This window comes from Bactrocera latifrons, unplaced genomic scaffold (assembly GCF_001853355.1).
Source record: "Bactrocera latifrons isolate USDA-ARS-PBARC rearing strain unplaced genomic scaffold, ASM185335v1 scaffold_28, whole genome shotgun sequence".
NCBI classification, from domain to species: Eukaryota; Metazoa; Arthropoda; class Insecta; order Diptera; family Tephritidae; genus Bactrocera; species Bactrocera latifrons.
The window spans coordinates 646,627-673,068 of record NW_017536407.1 but is presented as its reverse complement, the minus strand read 5'-3'; the positions used below and the strand labels follow the sequence as shown (position 1 = coordinate 673,068).

At 39.6% G+C, this 26,442-nt stretch overlaps 3 protein-coding genes across 3 annotated transcripts in view; 1 reads left to right on the top strand and 2 right to left on the bottom strand.

Moving 5' to 3' along the window:
• The first annotated feature begins 672 nt into the window (after positions 1 to 672).
• LOC108970076 (derlin-1) lies at positions 673 to 2,072 on the top strand. Its single transcript, XM_018935210.1, has 4 exons — positions 673 to 1,148; positions 1,212 to 1,363; positions 1,427 to 1,537; positions 1,611 to 2,072. Exons 1-4 carry the CDS (start codon positions 798 to 800, stop codon positions 1,747 to 1,749), a joined length of 753 nt encoding a protein of 250 aa, XP_018790755.1. The 5' UTR covers positions 673 to 797; the 3' UTR covers positions 1,750 to 2,072.
• Positions 2,073 to 2,159: 87 nt separating this feature from the next.
• LOC108970075 (dynein heavy chain 8, axonemal) lies at positions 2,160 to 19,700 on the bottom strand. Its single transcript, XM_018935209.1, has 34 exons — positions 18,675 to 19,700; positions 18,508 to 18,611; positions 18,079 to 18,442; positions 17,650 to 18,020; positions 17,223 to 17,593; positions 16,932 to 17,167; positions 16,706 to 16,874; positions 16,241 to 16,646; positions 15,810 to 16,021; positions 15,620 to 15,744; positions 15,363 to 15,546; positions 15,092 to 15,299; positions 14,906 to 15,035; positions 14,432 to 14,850; positions 13,483 to 14,240; positions 13,275 to 13,414; positions 12,772 to 13,208; positions 12,273 to 12,493; positions 11,240 to 12,210; positions 10,746 to 11,094; positions 10,351 to 10,656; positions 9,945 to 10,279; positions 9,499 to 9,685; positions 8,814 to 9,438; positions 8,406 to 8,546; positions 8,055 to 8,344; positions 7,856 to 7,989; positions 7,168 to 7,794; positions 6,838 to 7,106; positions 3,905 to 6,777; positions 3,067 to 3,245; positions 2,787 to 3,002; positions 2,374 to 2,703; positions 2,160 to 2,285 (listed from the first exon to the last, which is right to left on the bottom strand). Exons 1-34 carry the CDS (start codon positions 19,698 to 19,700, stop codon positions 2,160 to 2,162), a joined length of 13,839 nt encoding a protein of 4,612 aa, XP_018790754.1.
• Positions 19,701 to 22,701: 3,001 nt separating this feature from the next.
• Positions 22,702 to 26,442, bottom strand: part of LOC108970095 (BRCA2-interacting transcriptional repressor EMSY) — a 7,330-nt gene continuing 3,589 nt past the window's right edge. The window contains exons 5-6 of the mRNA XM_018935244.1: positions 24,594 to 26,259; positions 22,702 to 24,488 (exon numbers count right to left, since the gene is read on the bottom strand). Of these exons, the coding sequence (XP_018790789.1) occupies positions 24,127 to 24,488; positions 24,594 to 26,259 (2,028 nt within the window). The 3' untranslated portion in view covers positions 22,702 to 24,126. The remainder of the gene's footprint in view (positions 24,489 to 24,593; positions 26,260 to 26,442) is intronic.

Sequence of the window (26,442 nt, the reverse complement as noted above, 5' to 3'; positions counted from 1 at the left end):
GACTTGCGCTTCTAATAATTTACTATGCCGGAATAAGATTTTCGATACAAACTTACACTGTTATATGCAGCAACTGATATGCAACGCATTACAACTTCAATATAAACTTTAACAATATTAAACCCTTAACAAACGACCACAACACCGGACGCGCCGTAAAACCAAAGCATCGCCGGAAGCGATATTATAATAGCATAGTGTAGCGTTTACGTTGCTGATTGCAAATCATTTAGCATTAAACAAACACAATTTAAACACAGAAAGTCACATTACAACGTTTTCTTTAATTAATTGTACCACAAAACGATAAAAATGCTAAATTAACGCACAATATACGCGCCACCAAAAAGTAACTGTAAATTAAACAAAGAAGAGGAAGCAACACAGTATCACGCATATATGCATTTCACATTTCTTTTAAACTAAAGAGTTGTTTTCTAATTTACATATATAAGTAAAATCTTTGCGTTAAGCAAATTTTTGAACTTTGCAAAGACGCAAGTTATGTTCAAAGCTTTTTTTAAATCGTAATGAGAGTCGATATTTGAATAAATGTATTGTTTTTTAAAGCACATTTCCACTTTTGCAACCCTGCATTGATTCTGCTCTTTACTAATGATTTGGCAGCACTATGCGGCAATAAATGTAATAGATTAGGACACGTAAGTTTTTTGTCAAAGTTGACAAGTTCTAGAAAACAAATTCATACATCTGTTCGCTCTAACAATAAATTACTAATCAAAAACATTATTGCATTTAGTTTTTTGAAAATTTTTTAAATAAAACCAATTGTAAAAATGACCGACCCGGGTCAATGGTATAGTCAATTACCGCGTTTTACACGCTACTGGCTAACCTGTACGGTTGTGCTCAGTTTGCTAACCCGCTTCAACATATTACCAATGAATTTGGTATATTTACGACGTGATGCAGTATTAGGAGATTTTCAGTTATGGCGTTGTGTTACAGCCCTATTTGTATACCCATTAACGCCATCGACTGGATTCCATTTCCTCATCAATTGCTACTTCATCTCACGTTATATAGCACAATTGGAGAAAGAGCAATTCGGACGAAGTCCAGCTGATTATTTGTACATGCTGCTAATAGTAGCTTTTCTGTCAAATGTTGGTGGTATGCTATTCAGTGTAAGTAATTCTTGATATGATGTTTTTAAAAATCGAACTAAATTATAATCATTTGTTTTGTAGGTGTTTTTCCTTATGGACTTGCTGGTTGTTTCAACTACTTACATTTGGTGTCAACTAAATAAAGATGTCATCGTAAATTTTTGGTTTGGCACACGCTTTAAAGCTGTCTATTTACCGTGGGTGTTGGCAGTTATGGAACTGGTGTTCCAAGGGTAAGCGAAACACGGCATTAATGCTAAAATTAAATGTTGAATACATTTTATATATTTTTTTAGATCAATTACATCTCTTATTGGTATACTTATCGGACACTTTTATTACTTTTTCAAATTCCAATATCCACAAGAACTTGGTGGTAATGCATTTTTGGAGACACCAAACCTGCTGTAAGTTCTATATATTGCACAAATGCAAGATGCACACACACTTCAAAATATAATTATAATTATTTTTCAACAGAAAACAATATGTACCAGATATAAGTGGTGGATTCAGCGGCTTTGGTGAACCACCAGCGAGTCGTGCGCCTCAACGTCCAGCTGCAGGAAATCCCGTCTTCGGTAACACTTGGGGTCGTGGCAATCAGTTAGGCCGTTAGCTGGAAAGAGGTAATGAAGTGGGATAATGATACTTATAAAACAACTTTATTAAATGGAGAAATGTTTTTACGAGAAAAGTTGTTACGTATTTAACATGTGTGCTCCCATTCAGTTTACTTTAAAAGTGTCTGCACTACAACCATTTTCGGTGTCTCATTTCTCCTGATATTATGATGATATGTGACTTTAAGTAAACACTCTTACTTCAGCAACCTTATTTATACATTTAGGATAGATTTTGGTATGTAATGAAAATTCACGCAATTGTGATGGTATAGCTTTGTAAATACTATATAATAAAAGAACCAATCTATATAAATAACAATTTATTAAATTTGAAATAAGAACAAATGTTGGTATCAAAATATGTAGTCAATGCATATACGATCTGGTAATTTAGCATACATATTTATTTAATATCGCAAAGCAACGCAACACCACGTAATATCCAGTGATCAGGCGGTTTCTGTGACTGCAGCCAAAGTGGGGTGATGTAGTTGAGGTCGGTGCGATTAATTTTCTTATACACCGGGCACTGGAGGCATATATAATATTTCCAAGTTATTGCATTCATTTATGTATTGTATGATTCATTTAAATTTTTTCTTACTATGCCAACTTACCGTATATAATTTTGGATTTTTCGGCGCCACAGAATTTATAGCATATATGTGTACAACCGGCAAGAGTACGTACAGCACTTTGTTTGTCGCTTCAATTAATCTAGAGAGCTTACGATCCCAACCAGCGCCGTCAACAAACAAGCCCTCGACGAAGACACCTTCCTTAGGTGGCTTTTTACACTCTTCAATGCCGACCTTTAGCACATCATTATGCATGGTAACCTGATCTAAGGCCCAACCTTGATGTGCCCGTGCTACTTCTTGTTTCATAGCTGTTAGAAAACCTTGCGGGTTGAAGAAGCCAGACATCCAGAATACAACGGGGCGACCCTGTGTTTTTTGTGGTAACAAATTCCAGATTTGTTATTTGACATACATTTTTAACTATTCATACTACAACTGCGTGCACTTACGCTGAAACACCAAGTGTGAAATTGTTGATTGCGTTCCAATAGCTCAGTAAACCAGAAACCTAAACTAGACGACAACCAACTACCACGTTTCCACATTTCTGGCACACGCGCATTGAAAATATTATCCAAAGCATCGCGTAGTTGTTCACTCATGATAATGGTACCTTCGATGGCAAGTAGCAAGTCCTTCAGTGTAGTTCGCACCAGTATAATAATCTGTGGAGAAGCAAAATGTTTATAGGCTTCTTGGTGGCAAATTTAATGCAGTACACCTCCTTACCTTTTGCATACGATCAATTTCTTGTCGTAAAAATATGTTCATTGAGCTCGTATGCCCCATTAGGCGTAGACGTTCTCGCACCTCATACAAATCATACGGTTGGGGCATTTTACTCTGCATTTCACGTGTCGAACGCGCAACACGGTCTTCTCGAGTTTCACCCGTACCACTGGAAGATTCTAAAATGAGGTTTTGAGGTTATGATTTTCAGAACTTAACATAAAAAACTGTAATATAAATAATGTAAGCTAGCATTTGTAATAAAGAAAAAACTGTAACTATTGAGATTATAAATAATTTAATCTATGTATTTCTAGATCGGCAAATCGTTTATACAGTTTTAAAATACGAATTTATATATGCATCGATAACTTTATTAATAATAACAAGCAAAAGACAAAGAAATGTTTTTGGAAACATACAAGGTAATCGGCAGCCCGGCTTTAAACTAGAACGCAGTCTGGATGCAGTGAAACCCAGATGAAGAGCTTCAGACGTGTCAGAACAGTGCTCTCCGGACTATCTCATATCGAAAACTTACACAGCGAGGCCCGTATGTTTCCAGTTTTCGCAAAAACTGGATGCGGAATCCCCACATGACTCTAACCTCCTTTTTGCCAACCTGACTCATATAATTATGCACACCCTACTCTTCCTATGGTCCGACCCCGTCGAAACAGCTCGTTTCCCGGGCCTACCGTTAGATAAATTGGATGAAAGCCAACCGGAACCTTACCACCCAGCGGAGATTAGATTATCATTATAACAAAAACAAAGACTGAAAAGTTTGGCTCTTATCACAGCTCTAATTTAATTTAAAACGGTTTGACTGACTCACCCTTCGGCTGTATTGAAACGACAGTGTCCAAAATACTCCTCATCGTATTTGTCTGATAGGTAATCTCAGCATTGGAATGAAAACCGTAAACTTGTGGTGGATCCAATAGAGGCATATCCTCAATCGCTTCTAAATATGATTCTTGTTCCTTGAAACTGAATATCTTGTAACCCTTGAAGAATTCAAATGTCGGTGCGAAGAGATTGTCATGAAACCATACGCGCGCAAAAGTATTCAGCAAGCGTTTATCATAATCGTCTGTAACACGACCGCCATACTGCACCTCGCCTAACATATAACGTACTGTGGTCCAACTTATGCCCTTACCGGGTTCCAAATCATCCAAGTGATTTTGTACAAATAGACAGCTGGCGTACCAATCGGCGAAATTGAATTCATACGGTATATTCCAACCTAATGGACCGAATTTGCGACGTTCTTGTACAACTGTATGCAGAAAGGAGATCGCAAAGACCAGTGGATGATAGAAGGGCGATTGCGAATAGTCGAGAAAATCTTGTGACATATTGCCGTAGGTACGTTTGAGGCCAGCACGTATGCCTGCCGGTGGTTCATTAGTAAATTTAATGGACATCTGCAGCAGTGTAATTGAGAACTTGTCATGTGGTTCTGTGGTGATCCAAACGCGAAAACTCTCATTAAATGAGCCTGGTTCGGCCTTTTCCAATTCCAACAACTGTAGGCACAGTTCATTCATATACTCCAAACCCAAGTGACAATTCTGTAGTAGCACCCAGCCACCATCTTGTAAACAATTTGCTACGAGTTTACGTGCGTGTATCTCCTGACCTTGACCCATCGATATAGGGTAACATTTGAGCTCGTTTTTCTTAGCTAAAGATTCGATATTGGACGATGGATCGGAACCCATTGAGAGAAAGCAAACCAGAGGAGTCAATGGTTTACTCTCCGACAGCAATTCATCAAAGTTCAAGACTACAGGTTCTGCGAAACGCTCACCTAAAGAGTAGGCGATATATTTACGACTCTGCGCAATAGAACGATCAACACACCAGGAGCGTATTAATAGTAGTTTGTGGAATGGCTGCAATGAGTTATAACCATCAGGTATAGTCTCGTTTTCTGGACATTCTTTCTTGTACCAATTAAACCAACCGCGTTCATTATTCGAAACTTTGGTTAGGACGTGCGCGAAGAGTGTCATCTTTGACAGTTGCACTAAATTTAACCACGTCTCATCGGTAATCCAACGAAACGGCACCGGTGGGCAATCATTCAAATTCAAGGCTGCGCCACCTTTTATGAAGTTCTGAAATTCATCATAGCTCACATGATCTAATTGCTGATCAATATTTAGCGCCATCAAAAGCACAAACAAGAATTTATGCTGTTCGTAGAGGCCACGTGACTTGTAGCGATAGATTTCGAATGTCAAATACGAGATAATGCGTTTTATGCGCTTAGCGGTGATGTGTGTCTTAGCCGAAAGATGCATGGAGGCATCGAAACGCTCCAGAAATTGCACTAACGATGTCTGATACATATTATTCACCATTGCCATGCTGCAAACCAAGAAATATAAAACACTGCCACGGGTTGCCACCGGTCGGTATTCTTCACGCGCCAAATTAATTTTCGACTCAGTTATTTTTGCGATTTCGATTTTCTCCTTCACTTCTATAGCCGTATTTTTACTGGTGTTCAACACTTCGATCACCGTTACATCATCCAACAAGCTACCTTTTGTGGTGGACAGCTTATGTAGTAAATTGGCTTCCAACTCCTTCATCTTCTTCATATTGTTTGTTACCGTTTCGACCAACTCTTGACGCTCCTCCTCTAGCTCTTTACGTTCAGTCAAGATGACACGTCCCAACAGCTGGTCCTCAAGACCTTTCATTGTTACCGTAAAGTCTATAATTGAGGTACGCGCCGATACTTCGGGTGTGTACGAGGGATTCGGTAGTTTTGTGGTTATATAACAACGGAAGGCCACATTGTAATCCACCTCTTTGTCGCCCACTTTGATTTTATATGTTGTGCCCACCTTCAATAGATTACGATCCAAGACATTGTCCAAACTGGGATCCAGTTCCTCACCCACATCCTCGATAATCATTGGTAGACCCAAACTGATAGAATCCTCGACATGATTACGGAAGTACTTATGTGTTAGTGTGGTCACAATGAGATTGTTATGTTTCTCCTTATTCTTAATCCAAGCTTTACCCTGCGACTGTGGATCGATCAGCAGTGGAAATCGGACAGCCTTCGTAGCGATAATGCCATTCTGCACTGACAGTTCATCTGAGGGCAAGCCTTGTAAATTCCATTCACCGATTTGTGTACGATCCGTCAGACTTTCGATAATATTCAAGTTGGCCGACAATGGTATTAAGCGTTCGCGTACTTCTTTCAACCATTGATACTGCAAATCAAGACGATATTCTTGGTTGAAAGGACCCGTGTATGAAAGGAATGCAGTCAATATTATAGTGTCGCCCACAAGACGATCAGTTTCGTTTTTGAATTGTGAAATCTGTTCGGTCCAACGTATTTTTTCGCCAGCCAAACCGCTAATAAGCGCTGTTGCCGCATCCATTTTGTCTTGCACTTTCTTGGCCTCAGCCAACACTGCATCTTTCTTGGCAATGGCTTCATTGAAACGTTGTTGCACCTCGGCTAGTTCACGCTCTTTAGCCGCGAACAATTCTTCCGCCTCTTGTAAATCGGCAGCGGCCTTTTGGTATTTGGCTGTTTGTATAGCTAAATTCGCCTTTAAAGGCAATACTTCCTTATTGACCTCAAAGTACTTGGCCATAGCTATGGTCCAAGACAGCAGACCGGCCACATTACCGCATGCTACTTTAGCGGCTTCAAATGTATACAAACTATAAGCGAAAAGATTGTAAAAAAATGTATTCTAAAAAGTAATAGTCAAGCATACATACTTGTAATTAAAATAGGGCACAAGCAAGTCCACCATTTCAGCATTGATTATGTCGGTGGGATAATCGACAATCTTCTTCAGAAAGCTCGTGTCGGACATAACTTTCAACGACTCCTCCCAAGAGCTTTGCAAGAAGTTCTTTTCCAAATCTGCTTTAATAGGCTTTACTTTCTTACGGAATAATATACACACTGCATCCATTATGAGCGTAATCAAATACGGTGGTTTGCCAAGTTTTCGTACGGTCGCAATATCGGCAGCTTTAATCGTCTACATACAGCGGAGACATTTTCAGCGTTTGAGGAAAGAATGTATTAAAGCAGCTACTTACCCGCAACGCTGCTTCAGCTTCCTCCAAAGCCGGTCGTGCCTTTTCCAATTTGGCTTCAGCCACCTCCTTATCGGCCGAAATGACCTTCACTAATTCGCCAGCTTGCGCTTTCTTCTCGGCCACCTGTACTTTAACAATTTCTGCCGCGGCCGTGGATTGTGCCACAGTCTCGAGCACTTCTTCTGCCTCCTCCGTCGCTATTGCAATAACTTTATTCATCTCAATCAATTCTTTTTTCAGCACGGATACAGCGGCACCCGCTTCGTCCAACTTATCTAAACCGGAACTCATACGATCGGACATTGTTATTATATTCACTTGCTTATCCTTATACAGTGTTTTGTAGCTCTGTAAAAATGATATGAGTGACTTGGGTGTCACGAATGTAGTGCGACGGAAACGTTCAAAGTACGATACACAAGCTTCGGATACCGTCTCATGTATCCAACTCATGAGGTCAATTACACTCTCTTTAATCTCGGGTGCGCACACAATAGCGAAGTCCTTCAAATAATGGCGCGATACCGCAACGCGTGCATCTTCGGGCCATTTTTGGAACCAATCAATGACACAACCGGAAATGAGACCAGGGAATTTCAACGAACGTGCACGGAACTTCTCGCCAATCTATAAATAATTTTTAATATTATTACTGCAATGAATGTACAACACTTAACCATTCACTTACGGGTGAGAAACATAACGCGATATGTAGATTGTAGCGTGCGCGTGATAGGAAGAAATCATAGAGATTATCCTGTGTGGGTATGCGTTTCGGCGCTATCTTCTTCATAATTGGTATGATCTCACTGTAGATCTCATCTGTTATACAAAGAAGGAATATTATGTGTGAAGAGCTAAGATGCGCGAATTATATAACAACGCACCCATTTCGTCCTTTGCGAAAAGATTTGCAATTTCACCGGAACTCAATATGTTGTTGATAAACTCGAGAAATCCATCATCCTTTATTTCATTATCGGTAAATATGAAGGTAATGCCACGTCCCTCTAAACCAGCTGTGCGATATAAATATTTCAAGTCTTCAACCAGATTACCGGCATTGTAGGCGCGTGTCAAGACGATTTGGAAGAACTTATAGTTTGCGATGAAAGATGATAAGCGCGTCAAGCTTTGTTTGCCCGAACCGCCGACACCGACAAGCAGAGCATTTCCCCTGTTCAGGTGGAAATATTAATGAACAAGTAATCAGCTTATGAAACAGCATTGAAACTTACCTCGGCATGCTAAGTATTCTCGATACAATCATTAGATGGACCAAAGCATCGCGAAAGAAGACCAAGTCCATGGTGAAGCCTCGAATGTATTCATTGAATTGACTCATGTAGAAATGCACTTTCTCTTTTACAAAATCAAAGCTGGAGAAAGAAATGCAGAATTGGACTTAGTTGAACTTTTGCATGGACTTAGTCAAATGTGGTAGAAATCGTGGAGAATGACGTGGATATATCAAAAGACAGTTTCAAGAATTCCAAAGCTAAACGAATAGAAGGCAGACAACTGAAGACCAAATTAGTGCGGCAATTTCTGATTATTCTTAATAAGAAGTGTCAGTTTTTGGCTTCTGTTATTTTTTTCCTACTGCTTACTTGTAGTATTAGAAAGAATGTGAACCCATAGCATACCTCGGTATTTCCTCATAGACTTTTGGTGGTTCTAGTGACATTTCAACCTCGTCATCTTCAGCGGCATCGGGTGCATCCCGTAAGAAATCAACAAAAAACGTTTCTTCCTCTGGATAATTCTCCGCTATTTCTTCGGGTAGATTTTTCAACGCGTCTCGCCTCATACAACTCTCAAACCACTCTTTGTCCTTGAACTCAGTAAAACGATCAGCAATAACACGCGTGCATTCGTGACACCATAACTTCAGCACCGTCTGCATACTTTCACATTCCTCCGCCTTAATTTTCAACATACCCTCCCAGATACGTGAGAGATCACGCAAGTTGAATACATAATGGAAATTCGCCGGTGTCGGTAACATCTTGGCTTTGACATTTTGCCAGAATAAGCGTGTAAGCGGCACCAAATGTGGTATAATGTCAACGACTTCTTCATTGAAACGCGCCAAACAGAAATAGCCTTGTCCGATTTTGTTGAATATCTGATCCATCGAATTGTTGCTGGGCAAGGTGCAATTGAAGATGGATAAGTGACGCTTCAAACGATTTGGTATGTCGTTACGACCACCACCCGGATGTATCATGGCTGCCAGTAGCTGTATATCCATTATAGTCGAGAAATCACCTGAAATTCTTAGAATTAGACGAGTTCTGTTGAATTGCATATGATCTTTGAATTGCTAACCAGGTTTCTCCAGCGAATAGAAACCACCTTGTTCGATCATTTGGCGTACAATTTCATTGGTTATTTGATCGCCCCATTCATTGATGACCGGCATGTTTATATCGTCGATGAAAACGGTCATGGAACGTTGGCCCGGCGGTCCGTAGCTTGTGCCAACTCGCTTCTCCACATAGGACTCAATAATGCGCTACAAATGCAAGGCATATATGAAAATTTAGCACCTACGGATTATACTACTAAGACTGGAAAGTCTTTCGAATCAAGGTAAGCCACACTTGAAGAGTATGAACAATCTGGAAGGCTCCGTGGCGGAAACCTGATAGATATTGACTGTTTGTTTATATGTATAATGGTCAAATAAGTTAATATCGTTATCGGTTTCAACATAACAAATACCCACAAGTTTTATAGTTTATAAAAGTGAATAAGAGAGTTCAATACATTACCTGATACATATTAGGTGTGGTTGCCGACGAAAAGTTAAATGATTTTGATAAATGTTGCTCTGGATCATAGTGTGCCATATAACCTTTAATCATCACCGTCTTGGCAGTACCTTGCTCACCGATCAGCAACACTTGCTTGCGCTGCTTGGCAATGTTATGCATCAGATAAGCGGTACGTACATTATCCACATTGGGTACTAAAATCGAGGCAAATTCCGGTACGGTATCCTCAGGATACACAAAATCCTCGACACGTGTATTCCAATGTTGCCACATGCCTTGATCATCAACATAAAATTCAAATATTGTCTCGTTCGGCTGACGCTTGGGCCACTCTGCGAAATGGCAAGATAGACAAGACATATTTTATTTGACAAAATGACGTGTGAACTGCAGTAAGACTTACTAAGCTTTGAGGGATGCTTAACCAGAAACTCTTCAAATTTGTCACGTTCTTTGATTTCCAGCACAGCGCCCAATGTCCACATTAAAGCGAATAGAAACATGCGTTCCAAAAATCGCTCGGTCCTATTACTACACTCCTCCAACATTCCGTCCATTATTTCAAGCATTTGCTTAATATAAATAGCCTCCAGTATGCGCATTTTAGCCATCAATTTAGTTTGCAGGAACGTATGTGCATCATCGTAAATCGCGACGTAACAGCGTCGGTAAACCTCTGCTTCGGCGGAGGGTTGTCTACGGACCCAAGCTGTTTAGGGAAGAAACGATATCAATTCAGCGATAACGTCGAAAGGTAAGTCTGCTCTTAAAAAGCGGTTATGTGTGTCGCTTGCTTACCTTCCATATAAACGGTCCACTTCAATACCGATGAACTCATAAATGTCATACCGACACGACTGACAGTAGCCGGTGATGCATTATCCACATTATCTGGCTCGAATACCAATTTGGAATTATCCGCCATTTTTATACGATCACCATTGGCCAATGTCAATGTTTTATTATCGTCCAATACAGAGTTCAAGTTTTCAATCCAAACCGCATCCACGGGACCATCTAGGACAATCCAACAATTTTGATGTTTCGGAATTTTGAGTGAACGTCGCCAAAGTGTTGAGAAAATACCATCGGTCCAATCATTGGTGGCTACATCGAGACGTCCAAACATTTGTGGAGCAGTTATGGCCTGCGGCCGGAGGAGAGTAATTACTTAAATAGTTAAGTTCCGATCAAATCAGACCTACATATCTGCACTAAAATTTAGTTGTTGAAGTTGTTGCATATCCTACATTTCCCTAAAATATGTATACCCTCAAAGCTACTACATTTACCTTTGGATTCATGCGCATTTCCTTATGAGGCTGACCCATTTCGGTGAAGCACCTTAACATTGCATGGGTACAGCTCGTCTTACCCGATCCCGTTGGACCCATCAACATCAAACCATGACGCACCAGTGAAGTTTCATAAAGTTGCACCACTTTCAGATTCCATTCCGGATTATTGACATAACCCATTTCATCAGCGACCTTCACAATGGCCCGCTGCAGATCTTTATAAGATGCTTGTGTTAATTTTATTCCCGGAAACATATCGTCGATCAGTGAGATGAATAGACCTTCGTCTTCATCAATCAATTTGGAGACATTCATGTCACGCAATACACGCATCACGATAGTCTCTTCCGTATCATTAGGATTGGCGCGTTTTTGTGCACCAAGCGTACGCAATACTGACAAAATATTACGCAGCCCAAAATCATAATGAACTTGCTTGGATAGCTGCTCTTCGCAAAGCTTGTAGAGCGTATAAAATTTGCGTGATAAAATTAAATTTTCCTTGAAGCCACAACTAGCCAGTTTGACACGAATAATAATAGCACGATCCGGCACCATCATCGCCACTGAACGGAACATAATCTTCAAATTCTCCGGCAGTTCTTGACGTCCCGCATAACCGGGATTCATTGTGATGAATAAACCGAATTCGGGATTAAGTGTAACCACATCACCATCACTAAATAAGAACCAGGAACGCTTCTCTTTACGCGCTGTCAACACAATATAAATTTGCTGAGCCGCCACCGACAACACAGGCAATTCGATACGATTGAACTCATCGAAACAGCCCCAAGAGCCCGATTGCGCCAATCCTTTGTAAATGCGACCCAAACCACGAAAATCCATTTGATCTGAACAATTGAACACCACAACCAATTTGCCTAAAGCGCGACCCATGTCTTTGGTGGTCTCGGTCTTGCCAGTTCCAGCAGGGCCGGCGGGAGCGCCGCCCATTGACATGCCTAAATCAAAGGTAAGTTATTAACAGTGTTTCGATAATTCAATCACTTGAGTAAGAACCTACCAATAGCCTGCGCCAAAGTTATATAACAGCGATCCGTTAATGGGGTAATTGCCAATCTTTCAGTTACGCCTAAATATTCATTTTGATAGATGAAATTTACATCCGTTATGCCGACTGTGATTTCATCATTATCTTCGTGATAATAGAATCTCGCCTGTTTCTGCCACTCAAAATCGCCAGCCGATTTCACACGCATTGTGCATAAATCATCGAATATGTCCCTGGAAAGAGGATATATTATATAAAACGGAGGATTCAGATGAACCTCAAAAAATATGTAATGAAAACGTTCGGTATTGTTTCCACGTGTGCTGGTTCTACTTGCATGTAATTGACGCGGAAGAACAACATCTATTAGACGTTAAAAGTATACGAGAGAAAGGTTCAAGGAAATATTGGATCCTCGAACCGCCCAACTCCTTTGAGCGATGGAATTATTGAATAGAAACCTTACTATCCGAAAACCCTTAAATAATGTAAACCTCAATGAAATATATACCTCTGATGCACATGTATGGTGACCATCGTCTCAAACCGTACACGATCCAATTTCGTTAAATCCTTCACAGTCAAATCAATGAAATAGTTAAGCAAGTTGAGGAATTTCGCATTCGTACGCTTCATAATAATACGATCGGTGCGACATTTACGTAGCGCATATTCAGAGTCACGTGTCCAAAGTAACTGCACACCCAAGAGACCAGCTTGTCCGCAGAATGCGGGAAACTCTTCTACAAAAATGAATTCGGGATCGTTGAGGCTCTGTGCCATGCTAGCCAATATGGAGCGTATAGTGTCTTGCATTTCCTTCAAGAGTTTACCGAGCCACACCTCAACACTGCCACTACATGTGACTGGGGTTTCAAATGGTACCTTTTCGTTATTCATCGAGTTCATGGCGATCATAACGTCGTTTGTTTTCTCTTGGAAGTCAACCTGTGACACAAGTGGGATATTTAATTATTTACTCGAAAAAAATATTGAAGATGTTGAGCAACTTACCGTTGCTATAGCATCGAATATGCTAAGCAAGTGTGGCTGTATGGTGGTCGGGTCTGAAGCTTGTCCAAGTATTTCGAGTAATACCGGATCCGAAATGAAAAAGAAACGTGGAAATAGCAAACGTTTCGATTCTAAATAACCTATAGAAAGTATAAAATTAAGGTCATGCTGGAACTGTATAGCTTGGCGGTGTATGCTTTAGGTTTACCCGTCAATGACTTCTGGCACGTCTCCAGCTGATCCAGCAGCCATGTAAGACTCGTGGCCAAAGTGTCATCGCCAGTGCAACACTCCACGGCATTGGGTATTTCGCGTGCTCTATACATAATCTTGACATAATTTTTGTCAATATTTGTGAAGCGTTTTGCCTCCAAAGGTAATTGCTTCGATATATCACCACCAACAAAGACCGCTTCCAAGTAAATCCATAAATTCTGTGTCATCAGCCATTTCTCTAGAATCTCACCGGTGTTCACCAACTTCGATAACCACAGCTGTATGTCTTTTTTGAACGGTGCATTGTAACGGTTCGAAGCCAACGAATTCATCACCATTAAACTGTCCTCTAAAGAGGCAATAATATCCAGTGTTTCTTGACCTTTCAACACAAGTTCACCACGATTCTTGAAATGACCCAATTGCAAATTGACAACGGACCAATCGCTGATGACTTGTTTCAATTTCGCTTCAATATCCAATTCCTTACTGGCGCCCACACAAATGTCCTCCACGTCGTCCTTATACTTCAAGATGGGCGCCTCCAACAGTTTGCCGAGCGTGAATTTAGCGCTTGTCGGGTCAAAGTCAGTCTTGAGCAGTGCATTGAGTCGCACCCAATGACGTTCTTTCATTGCCTTGTTGGTCATCAATTCGAGCAGTGGGCATGTCTCATTAAAATCATCGATTTTGTTTTTCAAATCAATAAATGCGGGCCACGACTGCATGCCTTTGGGTAATTTGCGGCATCTGTATTCAAAGAGAGTTAGCATAAAAGCGAGTTTAAGGGTTGGTGTTGTCACAAAAATAACATTTCAATAATGAGAAGGAAGAATACATATAGTCCACAAATTGTTCTGTTCCGAATGCTTCATCCGATATTTCGAACTTTTAGAAAATAAGAAATAAAAATGCCTTCAACATTAACAAGGGTGACATACCTCACTTGGAAATCGGCCAACTCGGCGCTGATCCTTTCTATATCCACCTCAGACCAAGGCATTTCATAATAGTCGGCAATCGTCTTCAATACTTGGATGTACAGCGAATACAGTCGATTCAAATAGTTGAATTCACGTTTACGTTGATGCAGCAATGGATAATCCGTGATTGGTAAACCAAAAAGCTTTTCACCACTGTTATACATTTCATATTTACGCCACAATTCATCGAATTGACCTTGAAAGAGAAATACGCGATCGCTGGCCTCTTTCGCCGAAATACCCTCCACCATGGGACCGTTCGCTTCGAAATCGATATTGAATTGTTCGAATTCTTTGACAAACTGTGCAATACCCTCGTTCAGCTCACGCAGCAGTGGGCCCTCCATGTCCGAGATGCGTTGTGAGGTTTTCTTGGCCTACAGCAGGGAATTTTAAATCGGATATTATTTTCCATATCTAAACTATACTCACATTCTCCAACATTTTATTGAAAGCCAACTGTAAACTATCCACCTTATCGTAGTCATCTTTAGGTATAAATATATTATACTGCGCGAAGAGCGCATAAGTGTCAATAATCAAGCTCAGATTCATATCCATACTGGAATTTTATAAAAAAAAATATGAATATGTCTACGCAGAGGCTTGGTAGCTTACGTTATGAAATTATCGCGTATCTTCTCTAAGCAATTCATCGCCTGTCGCACGTCATCCAAATCGTTTATGGGCTTACTAAGTATAATCTCCATTTCGGTAATGAAATCGACCATTTCATCTAACTGTTTCTTGTATTGAGCACTCAGCAATTGACCCAACATGACTTTCCATTTCTTGGACTCTTCGACATACTTTGCAATGGCTTTCTCTGTTAGATAAACAAAATTAGTCAAGGTCTATATTTTAAGAAATTCTTGAAAGCATTATGTACCCATGCGTATCTCAATAGGACCAATCACTTTCTTCGCCGCCATCTCTTCCAAATCAGTTGTAATGTTGTCATAGTATATAAATTTATCGCGTATATCGACCGTTAAGGGATTGGTATCGACGAATCTTTGTATAATCTGTTCCCGGTCCTCACTCCATAAATATTTAAATTTATTAAAGGTTTCCTAAAACCGCGTACATATTAAAAGTTTCATGATATCAGTCGTTCACTGGACCTCATATATCACAGAAACTTACCAATAAGAACTCATCCACATCGTGTTTGTATAACAATAAGCCGTTAGCTAGATTCGTTATGGCACGTATAATGTCCTTATGATCCACAACATAACGGAAATAAGAACGCTCATAACGATTCTCATCTACCATGGTACACACATATAAATATTATAATTATATATTGATATACTAAATCCGGCGAACTTACCGACAGTGACACGTCTCATGCGTCGTTCCAGTGTCTTCGCTTGGCGACCCCAGGTCGAAATGAAATAATTAATTTCCGTACACACCTGTATGGCAGCATGGAAATGAGTTTGCATCAATTCTAAACTGGGATCAATCGCACAACCCAACTCCAAGTCAATATCCATATTTGTATAGAGTATCGGTTTCATGGGATCGGTGCGCCAGTTTGTTCTAAAGTAGTTTAGAAAGATTATGTGTGATTGGATATATAGAAAAGTAGAGATATAGCTAAGTTGGTCTTATTGTTGAAACCTGGTTACCAACCATCACCATACCCTCTGCCATCACATCGAAATAGTTTAGCGATCGGTATGGTTGGAAGAAAGCTCAAGGTTATTTAATCGGACATCAGTGTTTTTACTACAAAAGCACTTGTTTACCAAACTTTACCTCAATATCTTATGTCGCACAAAATCTAAAGATCGCTTGGAACATTGCACCAATGCTAGAATCATTTTTGAATTGTAATATGAAAATAGATCCATGCAATCGTTACGTAAATGATTCAGCTCATAGCGTATGCCTTCATAGTTTTTCATTTGCAGGCCTTTTAAAGCTTCGTCCGGTACCAAATAGATGGTGCGATATATCTTCTGAAACTGTATCCAATCCCACTTATCAATTGGATAATTGCCTTCGACGCGCCAATTATTGTCATTAAGTTTCTCTATCGGCAATTGATAGACACGTCGACCTTTCGAGTCTACTGGACCGAAATCTAATAGGTCTACAAACATATTAATTAGATCAATAACGGCGCGTTCAATACAAACTGAGCTACGCTCGATAACAGATTCTGAAAGGCGTAGAATGTGTTGAAAGCAAGCCTAGAGACTGTACTCGTGAGTAACATACCCAACTCAGCACGTAATTTATTACTCAAATCAAGATATTTCTCCGATGTGATAGGTTCTTCCGGTTGGTAAACATATAAGAAGTCTGTCAAGTTCTCCATCTCACGGAGTACACGTATTTTCTCTATATTCACCACAGTGCGGTAGAATGTCTCAACTTCATCGACTTTCTATAATGCAGGAAGTGGTATTTCAATGAAATCTATGTTAAAAGCTAACTAGCTTACATCATCGAGTTCTTGCACAAAATCTTCAAGATTTTCAGAAATCCAAGTGATTGAGGTCAAAGCTGGCTTCATCAACAAACCGATTTCTTGTAGGCGGAAGCGCATAATGTTAATGAAAATAGCCGAAATCGATTGTCGAAAATGATCGTAACGTCGTATGACTTCCTTTAATTGAACGGCTGGATCCAGAATACGATCTTTACAGTAGGTTACCACGCTGGCAATATTCGGCACCTCTGAAATGATACAACATTATAAATATATGTAAGCTTATAAAAATATTATGCTGACCCAATTTCAGCTTCCACATCCATTCTGTCTCTTTTATCAGCTGTCTGATCGCCGGATCCAAATTAACTGTATATTGTGCCATTTCTTTGTGACACAGTAAAATGGGTGAATTTAACAGGCAACGCACCTCCTCACAGTAGTCATACCAAGCCTTGTGATAAGTCATCTCATAATGACATATTATACCATTCATATAATTGTAATAGCGCACTGTACGCTGAGCCTTCTTATGCGCCAACACACACTGTCGGTACTTCAGCACCTTCATTGGTTCATCGATCTTTTTGAAAATGGAACGTATCCAAGTGATACGTCCGGCGACTGGTGGCATATTGCGCGCTATAAATGGATTACCACGTTCCTCATTGTAGCTAAACAAGTAGAGGGTATTAGTAAAACTAGCGGGTTAAAGGAACTACCTACTTACACATCCTTCAGCACAAACATTTCCTTTTCCAGCATCTCGGCAACTTCCAAGTAACGTCGATCCAAGCATAAACATTCCAAGCCCAGACGTTCGAAACGTTGTAGTATTAATATGACAGATTCGGCAATCGGTACGTCAGCGATTTGTTGTTTCACGAATTGTTGCATGCCTACCTCTGCTTGTTCGACCTCCTTAACGAATACTTCATAGTCTTTATTGAAGATCTCTATGCGATAGTCGAGCGGATCGTACGGTTTCGAAGCGATCGTGCTACGTGCGCCCTTTATCTGTGCATTGAATTTCTCCATGCCGCTGATTGTAATGACATCCAGCACAGAGTAGGTTATCTCGGTATTAAATATGTCTCTGATCTGTGAAAATCAATATTATATTTAGAAATAACTCCAAGCTATGTATTTGTGGACGCACCTTTTCCAAACGAGCTTGGAACTTTTCCAAACAAGTGAATATGTAGACCTTTGAGACAACCCAGGGATTTTCATTGGCGAATGCCATATCTTCAACAGTTTGCAAGTAAATCGATTTATAGTACTCCATAATCTCATTGCATTTGTTGATTTTTGCTATAACGCCTTGCGGTTCTAAGTTCCAGAGCAGTCGACGACCGCTGTCGGTCAGATATCTGCGACTCGTTAAGGTTATTTGATTGGAAATCTTCACAAAAAGACCGGTAACATTGCTGGGTGTGTTGAAATAATGTGCCGTCTTGGAGACGTTGCGTATGGCCACCATTAGTCCCGGTAAGCTGCTAATAATTTCGTCTGGCGCGGATCTATGTAAAGTAGCCACCAAGCTGTGAACCCGAAACTCATGCTAAAAAACACATTTGACTTTTACCTGTACAAAGGATCCCAAAACTTCTGTAATGATGATATGTAGCGCACATTGTCTTTGGCTTCGTTTAGCACTAAGGTCACCTGGTTGTCGATCTCAGCCCATTTCTGAGTTTAAAATTTCATAAAGAATGCATAAGTATGTATAACATTGAAGAATCGTAGACCCACCTTCAAGAGCTTCGACGAACGTGATAATATCAAACACTGCTTGTGGTTGTTGAACGCACGCGACGACACAAACTCCATAATGGAGGTGTAGCGCGCCAATTGCCGTCGCCAGTTAACCAACATTTGTAAGGGTCCCACATCTGGTGGATCGCGTAGTATTTGTTTGCCTTCTACCAAAATTCCTTGAATTTGTCGCAACCATTGCGCAAAATAACGCTCCACCAAGCGCACCCGCCCAACATCTTTGGCGCTGGCCTCAATTTGAAACTTCACCAATAGTAGACCTTTGAAGAGTTCATGTGACACTTCGAAATTGACGCGTGTCGAGACAATTGCCTCCGATGATTGCAAGAAGGTATTATACATATTGAGTATGTGAAAGAATTTGCGCTTTTGCTCAGGTTCGGCAACACCAAAATCCGTTACCACCTCGAGGGAGGCAGTCAAAACTCGTTTCATAAACTCTTTAATCACATACAGACAATTACCGTCTTCGGTTACCCAACGAAACATTGCTACATCATCCGAAACAGTGCGATTCTCTATAGTTTTATTGTTGTTATTGCGATAAACGATTACCCAAGCACCCTTCATCTTGACAAAATCGCTTTTTAGACAAACGGCACGTTTGATATCAGCGTACTTGAGTTTTTCTTGGTAACGTCCCGATTCGGGTGGGTAACCCTTTTGTGTGGCATAAGTGATCATGCATGCACGTGGCCCTTTATCTTCGAAAATACCACCCAATAGCTCGACAAAGGCCTGATCATCTACCAAACCCATTATAAGTTCATCCATATCTGTATTCAATAAGTCGGCTGCGATCTCCATTACATAACGCTGGTTGGCACCTAAAGAGGAGATGCGCTGTTGACGGTACTCCTTAAGTAATTGCGTTCGCTTTCTTTCGTGCTCCTCCCGTTCATGGTCTGTAACACTGAGGCGTCGTGCTGTGTGCTTTTGTATAGTTCGCGATACGCCAAAAAGTTTCCCCAGACGTATGGCATTTTTATCGCCGGAATCCATGTTACGTATTCGTTTGTTACGTGGTTATTTGCAATTCTTTGCTATTAATTAGAAAAATTCAGAAATTCAATAAGAAATATCAAAAGAAAAAAATGCGTCCGTTCCGTATGAAAAATCTTTTTCAAATGATTTTTTCCATTTGACGTGAAAATTACTCGACTCAATGCTGAGTCTAGAAGAAATTATAGCAAAATTTGTGATGCGAAGTCAACGTGTTTTTTTCTGTACCGAATGGGTGGGTGGGTTTCGATAGCTATATTTGAAATGAGTTGTTAAAGTAACCGATGCAGCTGCTTTTGAAATCTTTTAGTTCCAAGAAATACATGCTTGGATTCAGAGGCCAACTCATTTCCTGGAAGCCAAATCATATAAACGGTGTTTGGGCTACGTTTTCTATTAATAATATGAAAACCTTAGCATTATCATAGCCTAGGTGTCGGAAGGCTGGTATGCAATTGTCACCGAATGTTTTAAGCGGTCCTGCGACTATCTATCTAAGGTTTTAACATCCCTAGTGCTGAGGTAGTGCTAGCTTTTGGTAAGCCGTCTTACGCACCACCACAAACTGCCAACATAATCTTGATTTTTGACCTGCTTCGACGATGTTTTCCGTCTTCGACTCGCCTTGGTCCGATATTCGGCCGACTGATTATCTGTTTCCAGGTTCAAGACTCATCATCGCCAAATAATAAGTTTCATGACAGCCTGCTAGTCGGAGAGCATTGTTTTCAGGACATTAATGCGGCGCTTTTTTTCGAAAAAATTATCTTTCAAATGAGTTTCACTGATCCTTCCTATATGTCAACGATGTCAGTAAGATCTCTGACTGTTAATCGTCGACTCTCAAGCACCAATTCCTTTATCCTATTGTCCTGGCATACAACTGACTGATCAACCTTGACTAATACATTCACGAAATCAACACCATAAATGTTGTTGTTGTTGTTATAACGTGTATCTAGATTCTGCTTGTGAAAAAATAGCATGTTAGCTGTCATCCAAGCAACTCAACGGGTTCGGATCTAAGGGGGACGAGGGGTAAATGAGTTGGTTTGGTTTGGCTGCATACAGTTGGGTATGACAGTGTCTATTCTGGATAAGTAGAAGTTTAACACGCTACAATAACCAGAACAAAGCGACGCCATTGTCATTCTTGTTTCACGCGGCAACGGTTCTTGTTCTGCAATTGGTGTGGTGCCTGGACTCCAGGTACGCTATTCACTGCGAGGCAGTCAGTGAGTGTTTTAATAGCTCCACAAAGAATGTCGTTCAATGCCTGTCGAAAACTAGTCGAGTCCGAAATTTGGTCGGAAAATTGTTGGATGTCGTCGACGTGTTGGAGGAATGTTTTCCTAGTATTCCTAGGAGGTGGTTCCTCTTCAAGCAAGTGACCTCACGGGTGGTTTCTACGAAAACATTCGAGCAGTTGGGGCGGTGGGGGTAGGATCAGCCTGAGAAATATGCTGCCTGATTGAGCTCAGTGAAACCGTAGAGGTTACTTGTTGGTCACTCGTCTCTCTTATTAAGCGAACTAGGTGCATTGAGGCTATTGTTGCTGTAGTGCGTTGGCAGCATGGGACCACTTATTAGAAGTGTGAAGGTCTAAACATGTTTTAAGATAGCTCCAACCATTTCATGAGTTACATCTAATAGAAATGGAATTATGTTAGTGCCTTTTAGAGCAAGCGCAGCTGAAAAACTCCTTCGGGGCCCGGTTGGACTCTATGCTAGCACGGATCAGGAGGATACCTGCTGCTAGGTGTTGTTCTGTTGATGGTAGTGTTAAAACTTACCGATCCTGACAGGGTTAGATCGTCGAATGACAGCTCTTACCTGTATAAAATCGCTTCGGTGCAACCTAAGTTAACGATTTTTAATGTTTTACTTAATTGCGTACGCGGTTGTTGATTCAAACCTATTATAACATTTCAGCTTGTTGTTGTTGTTATAGCGGCAGAAATCTACCGAGCTGTCCCTTCAGCTTGCACTCGTTTTTACCTTAATTGTGGTTTGTGGGTTTTGGTGTTTGTGTCAATGAAAAATCGAAACTACAAATTCATAAATTTTTATTTTTCAAAACGGCATTTTTATTCAAATATTTACTGTTCTATTTGATAAAATCTACACAAATTCAATAAACAAAAAAAATATGTATATATAATATTATGTAGTAGTAATAATAGCAAAGATTTAAAGATAAACGTTACAGACATGTATTCTTCAACAATTAATAGATTATGTATGTATGTGTGTATGTATGTATATTTGCTGTTATTAGTTTTTATCATTACTACCGCTAAAGAACCTGTTTTTTGTTGTTTTTGGGTATAATATTTTTTTGTTTTTGTTTTAATTTCATTTAATATATTTATATTTAATTTAATTTTACTGTACATACAAACGTTAGCTTAATTATGTAACTTTGTTTTTTGCGCTTTTAAATAATAGCTGCTAACCGGTTAGTGTGAAAGAAGAAGAAGAATAACGCATTGAAAGCAAAATAAATATTTTCATATTAATTAAAAGAAATTGTAAAATTTAGAAATTTTCATTGTAATTGAAAGAAATTGGAAGTTTTAATTACCATTTTAATTGAAAAGAATTGAAAAATTTTCATTTTCATTTTAATTTAAAGAAATTGAAAGTTTTAGAAATTCAAGCATATCTCGGATTGCTCCAGTAATTTTCGAGTAATGATTTTGAGCATGTTGTTATACACAAATTAATTTCGCACATTTACAAATATTAGTTGTGTAGGTAAGTAATGGCATTCGTAAATAACATATATGTTTTTTTAATTCTTTAAAAACTTGTCCATACAAAAGTATGAATGTGAAGGTGAATAAGAACATAACAAACTAGTATTAATACTAAGGTGCGTTTGTAGCTGCTTTCGGATACCATACAATACGTATATATATGCCTAACGGTTTGTTTGAAAAAAATTACTAACAACCAAAATTTATAATTTCAACTTGTTAAACTTTTCTTTTTTTTTTTATTTTTATCTTTCTTTTTCATTTATTTACTGCACTTTGCGTTGCTAAGCTAAGCGTAAGTAAAAGAACTGAAAAAAACTTTTTAAATAATATCCTTTATTAAAAAAAAAAATCATGCAACAGTTGCTCAAACATTCCGCCAGCTCTGTACCCCTGTGCATTTTTCCTTACTTTTACTTTGCTTGTGTTATTCCACATTAGTTACGTATACTTTAAAACTATAATCGTCCGTTTAATTGCTTGCGTTGCGTTTTAAAGTAATTTATGCATTAGAAAAAAAATTATAAAACAAATTATCAACTACTAACCTATAATCTCGCTGTGTGCTTGGCATAACGAACAATTGTTTGTATGCGTGCATGCGTGTGTGTATACATGTGTGTATGTGTTAGGGTAAGTATAACGTGTTATTTCTTTTATTAGTACATAGTATTAACAAATGATTTATGTATATTTGTTTTAATTACATAAAAATGTATTTATTTTATACAAGCTGCAAAAGGTTTGCAGTCCAAACAAACAAACTGCCTAACATTAAATATTAATATTTATGTACAAGTATGCACAACAGCACTTAACGCGACCCTCAATTTGAGATACTTGCCGTGGCTGCAGTTTGTGACTTTCTTTCGCCGATTTATATGTTCCTTTCTTTGCTTGTGTTTGAAATACAACTAAGTAAGTTACTAACTACTATTTACAACTTAGCAGAAAATTTTGTAAATTTTTACTTCTATTTTTTAATTATTCCACTGGTACTTAGCGCTAGCCCTATATATGATGAATTCAATTGCATTACCTCTCCGTCGTGGGTGCTCATAAAAAACATGTGATTACTTAAGATACGTTAAATTCTTACAAAAAAAAATTAATAAGTGAAAATGTTGAATAACTGTAAATTACGTTTAAACTATAATCCAACCTACTTGAGTCAGCAGTAGTATGCTAGAAAATAACCTGCTAATGAACATCTACTACTTACAGCCTTCACTAACTTTTTCTAAATGTTTTGTTCTTTAATAAACAAAAAATTGCTTCACTAACTTTTACTAAATGTTTTGTTCTTTAATAAACAAAAAATTATATTTTAATTAACGGCTAATCAGCACTTGTCTCAACTAATCATTTCACTTTTCTTTTACGTTGCGTTTCAGCTAACTTTAGCTGTTCCACTAAAAATGTTTTCAAAACCAACTGCCTAATTTGCCACTGCTATAAACAATTAATTTCACCAAAATTTTTTACACCATTGCAAATTAGTATACACTCTACTCCCTGTACCGGACCCACTAACAATTGCTATTGTTCAGTATAACAGCTGGATAAATTGTTGGAAAAAAAAACTGGTTTACCAACGCAGCCTCCAGCAAATTTGACAATTTGCATGCAGTGCCATGAAGCTTCAACCATATTTATTGCTGGTGCGTTCAGTCATTGCGATTTACGGTGGTGACTGTTGTTGGCTTTAGCGTTGCCACATTTATCGTCGTTGCTGTGTTGCCGCTAACCATTTTGTTTGGGTTGTACTCCAACACGACTGTGTCCTCGCTTGATACGTCGTGTGACGCCGCTGTCGACGACGACGCAGCAGCCAGCGTTGCTGTGGCCGTTAGTGTTGCACTGTCATTGTCGTCCAGCACTATGATTTCACTCTCCGCTATTTGAAGATTTTGTGTGGATTTGGCTGGTGTGACGTTTAAATTGTTTACATCAGCTTTCTCATTGTTTACATGCGTGTTGTTGTCCTCTTCTATATATTCAATTGCGGTATTTTCATCAATATCGGCAACTACAAAAATATGTCATGCAATTAATTTTGGGTCTCTTTTGTATTACTTTTTAGTCTACTATACAAAAATATAATATAATTAATACTTGTTAACCACGCACGCACCGATAGTCTCATCAAATCCAGCATCAGTTTCGCATTCAATTGCGGCGGATATGCTATTAGCTCTTGCGTTGCTCATATTGACTGCATTCGCTGTTCTCTCCAATTTCGCAGTTTCACTTTCTGACTTTTGGGCAGATTTTTTCTGCCTAACCGCCACAGTCGTATTCTCCTCATCGTCGTCAATCACTTCGATTGGCTCATCTTCATCGTTGGCGTTAGCGCTGGCGTTATTGTACGTTTTCTGCAATCGTCCCACCTTCAGTTTCGGCGCATCACGTGTTTTGGCTGGTGATATCTCACCACCACTTTCGATGCCACTATAAATTGTGTATGCACGTTCTGTCATCTCTTGGCCCTCTTCGCCGCCCGTATCGCCCATCATTTCATTGTCGTCCATTTCACCGTCAACAGTGCCCTCAGTCTCAGTGCCGGCGTCTGTGTCGCCCTCTTCTTGCTCCTCCACAATAACATCTTCAAAACTGTCATCGATAATTATGGTCTCACCATCAATCGTTTCTTTGTCTTGCATCGGTTGCTGCTGTTGTTTGCCACCAGCCTGCCCGCTTGACTGTCGCCGATATTCAGTGCGTGCTGCGGCTTTAGTTGCTGCTGCGACGGCTGTTGCTTGATCCAATTCCATTTCCCAATCGGTGGCACCCAAAATTATTGTGGACGGTTGCTGTTGTTGTTGTTGGCTTTGCTGCTCACGCTGTTGCTGCTCGTGTTGTGTATTTTCCACGAGCGCTGTTGGCAATACTGTGACTGTATCGCCAATATTATTACCCATCGTGATATTCGTGCCGTCACCACTATCCACTATTATCGGCATATTGAGTATATCAACTGGCGTATCTTCCGTAATCATTTGATTTGCTTCCAACTGCACTGCACTCGCTGCTCTAGAGGTCACGTTGTACTTGTTGCTGCTGCCATCGATGAAAGTGGTCGTCTTAATTGGTGTATTTGTGCTGCTTTGTGCTGACGACGACCCGATTATTACGACATTGGGTTTGACGGCTTCCGTGTTTTGAGTATTCGGAACTTTAGCAGATGCAACAATACCACTACTAACATTAGCAGGCTTCGACAGTGTTATTGTCCCCGAGGTGGTGCGTGCACCAACCGACGGCACGAAAACCATATTCATATTCCCCTTATTGCCGCCCAATGTTAGTGTGTTTGTTGTAATTGTGGGCTTCGTCTGCGACTGGGTTTGTGAAGTGGCCGTGTGAAAGGTGCCCGTCAGATTGCCTGGCGAATTTAATGGTGCTGGGATTATTTGCACTTTCTGTATGGCGATGCGTTGCGGCTGGTGTGTGCCGGTTGTACCAGCACCCGTGGCATTACTACTGACCACCGCGGTGGGCAAGATTTTGTGTGACAATGCACCTTGTAGTTTTGCTTTCGATGCGTTGTCTATGTTGGCTGGTTGTATGAACACTTTGCCATTTGGTGATTGGCATATTTTTACGCTGGTACGTATACCAGTTGTTGAGATGTTCTTTAGCTGATGCTGTAAGAATGGTGAAGCTGAAGTTGATGGTTGTTGTGACTGTTGATTCGAATGACTGACCGACGTTACACTTGTAGTGGAATTCGCTGGTGTCAATTTAATATTGCTGATAATTTGTGGGCCTGAATTGGAAGTACTAAAGGTGCCGGAAAGCTAAAAAAAAATAATGCAATAAAAATACACATGTACATATGTACATACATATGTCAAAAAGGTTTTTTTAAACAATAAAAATACAAAAATAAATAAAGTTAATATTTACAAAAAAATTTAAAAAAGGAAAAAAAACAAAAATATGTTTAAAAAAAAAGAAATTTATAAATTTTAGTGGGGAAA

What these genes read in the sequence shown, in the direction of transcription:
- LOC108970076 (XM_018935210.1), top strand. Translation starts at nt 798, where the DNA reads ATGACCGACCCGGGTCAATGGTATAGTCAATTACCGCGTTTTACACGC. An exon ending in TTGGTGGTATGCTATTCAGT is followed by an intron (nt 1,149 to 1,211) that starts GTAAGTAATTCT and finishes TTTGTTTTGTAG; the next exon opens with GTGTTTTTCCTTATGGACTT. An exon ending in TTGGAGACACCAAACCTGCT is followed by an intron (nt 1,538 to 1,610) that starts GTAAGTTCTATA and finishes ATTTTTCAACAG; the next exon opens with AAAACAATATGTACCAGATA.
- LOC108970075 (XM_018935209.1), bottom strand. Translation starts at nt 19,700, where the DNA reads ATGGATTCCGGCGATAAAAATGCCATACGTCTGGGGAAACTTTTTGGC. An exon ending in AACTTTGGCGCAGGCTATTG is followed by an intron (nt 12,211 to 12,272) that starts GTAGGTTCTTAC and finishes CCTTTGATTTAG; the next exon opens with GCATGTCAATGGGCGGCGCT. An exon ending in AAATGCGCATGAATCCAAAG is followed by an intron (nt 11,095 to 11,239) that starts GTAAATGTAGTA and finishes CTCCGGCCGCAG; the next exon opens with GCCATAACTGCTCCACAAAT.